The 2,176-nt window shown below is 59.1% G+C and overlaps 2 protein-coding genes across 2 annotated transcripts in view; one reads left to right on the forward strand and one right to left on the reverse strand.

Annotated features, from left to right (window-relative positions):
• SPRG_21866 (hypothetical protein) overlaps window positions 1-416 on the reverse strand; it is a gene marked incomplete at both ends in the record, with an annotated part of 2,538 nt that extends 2,122 nt beyond the window's left edge. The window contains one exon of the mRNA XM_012356636.1: window positions 81-416. Within this exon, the coding sequence (XP_012212026.1) occupies window positions 81-416 (336 nt within the window). The remainder of the gene's footprint in view (window positions 1-80) is intronic.
• Window positions 417-1,382: 966 nt separating this feature from the next.
• On the forward strand, window positions 1,383-1,690 carry SPRG_17065 (hypothetical protein; the record flags this gene model as incomplete). Its single annotated transcript, XM_012356637.1, has 1 exon — window positions 1,383-1,690. A coding segment is annotated over one exon (308 nt), but the record flags the coding sequence as incomplete, so codon positions are not given.
• Between the last annotated feature and the right edge of the window lie 486 nt (window positions 1,691-2,176).

A 2,176-nucleotide genomic window follows, 5' to 3' on the forward strand; every position in this document is an offset into this window, starting at 1 on the left:
TTGAGCGCCTTGGTCAAAACAAACTTGGTCTGCGCATGGGCCCTTCGGTCGCGTCCACGACGAGGACGACGCCGTTCGACCATGCTCAGAATGCGCTCGACTTCGCCGCCAAAGTCCGCGTGGCCCGGCGTGTCGACGATGTTGAGCACCTTGCCTTCGTACTCGACGCGCGTGCACTTGGACATAATGGTGATACCGCGCTCGCGCTCGAGGTCGATCGAGTCCATCACGCGCTCCTCCGAGATCGAGTTACCGCCATGCTTGAGGAGCTGGTCGACCAGCGTCGTCTTGCCGTGATCGACGTGGGCCACGATGGCCACGTTGCGGATGCGGTCGTTCGGGAGGCTGGCGAAGCTCCGGCGGAACGACGAAGGCGCCGGGCGGCGGATCGCAGCGGCAGCGCGACGCAGGAACATGGTGCGAGTGCGGAAATGACGTCTTGCGCCAAACCACCAAGTCGACGCTGCGCGCTGATTGGCTCGAGGCGAGATTCAAGATACGGGCATAGACATGCACCGTCGATCTTTCTCATTAGCGTCTCTCTACCATAATCCTACCGCAGCGGTGGAAAGCAGAAAGCAGTAAGAGCGCTGGATCATCGATCCTTCTCTCCAAGAAGATGTGCAAATGCAAGGTAGACTGCGTCTATCCTTAGAAAACACGCTCATCGAAGCGTGCAGACAAGTACTGTGAGACAGTATTGAAATAAAAGTAGACTTTGAGAGATATTGGAGAAACTTTGTTGAGGAAAATGGCGGGCCCGGGGCCCGGGGATGGATGTGGCCGTCCAAAGAGCGCTAGACGTCCTCGAGGAAGCTCTTACACTTGTACAGGCTTGAATGCAACTCCGCTACTGGCAGCGCCTGAGCCCACTGCAAAGAGCTTCCTACAGATGCCGCCAAGTACACGCTGTAGGCTACGGTATAAGTTGAAGCGACGACAGCGCGGCTGGTGCAAAGTGGGCTGGCTCCTAGCTCACGAGGTGTACGTTGCATACGATGCAACGTACACGTGCGCAATACTGCGCGCAGTCTCTCTCGCCCAAGCCAGCGAGGCGAAGACGTTGCCCTCAACGTCCACCCACATTTCCGTTCTCGACGCTTCATCTGGCTACTGTACATAGTACAGTACGGTTGCCATCACTCTCGTACCCGGTGTACGTGGCTAATGGCTCTCGCCACGAGTTGGCGCTTTAGCGTCCACTCTGTCGTAGTGGACAACCTTGCAATCAAAAGTACTCCCGGTACATTGAGCAGGAGCTACTTTAGTCCTAGTTGTTTCGGAAGGGTCCCTTTTTGTGCCCCGGGGTACGCACGCGCAGTTTGCCCTACCCCGGTGTCACGCATTGGGTGTCACGCCAAGATCGCGCCGAAGCGTCGCGGATGTCGGAGCTGCTCGTGCGCTGGCTCAACGACGAGGTCCAGCTCTCGGTGGTCGTGACCGAGTTCGAGGCGACGTTTGCGAGCGGGTATCTCTTGGGCGAAGTGCTCTTCAAGGCCAACCAGCAGCACAACTTTGGCGACTTTGTACCGAGCGACTCGGCCGATGCAAAGATTGTCAACTTTTGCCTCCTCGAGCCTTCGATGCGGGCGCTGGGCATCCGCTTGGACCCGATCTTGGCGTCGAGCGTCATGAACGAAGCGAGCGGCGCGGCCACCAAGCTGCTCTACCAACTCAAGGCACTTTTTCCGTCCTTTCTGCCGTCGCCCTGACACATAATCTGGTAGACAGCGATCGCACGCGCGCATCGGTCCGGCACCGTGTCGTGTCGGCCCTATGCACCTGGCGGCGTTGTGCCCATCCACAACGTACCCGGCCGACTGCCCAAGACGGTCTTCGACCCGATCAAGCACGCGTCGTTCGAGCACGCGATCCGACTCCACGTCAAGGCCCAAGACGAGCTCAAGCGTGAAAAGTACAGTTCCCATCTCGCGTTGGTCTGTGAACGGCTGGGCGTAGACGCAAGAAGGCGGCGGCTGCGCAGCTGGCCCTCGACAGGGTGGCCCAAAAGGCCGCGTACCACGAACACCTCGAGGCGACGCGGCAGCAGCGCCTCCACTTGACCCAAATCCAGCGAGAGTTCACCCAAGTACATCACCACGATCTCGCCTGCGGTTGCGATGACGCGAGTAGGTCACGAGCGAGGGCGAAACTGAAGCCTGGGTGGCCGCGACAT

This window comes from Saprolegnia parasitica (assembly GCF_000151545.1).
Source record: "Saprolegnia parasitica CBS 223.65 unplaced genomic scaffold supercont2.531, whole genome shotgun sequence".
NCBI classification, from domain to species: domain Eukaryota; phylum Oomycota; class Saprolegniomycetes; order Saprolegniales; family Saprolegniaceae; genus Saprolegnia; species Saprolegnia parasitica.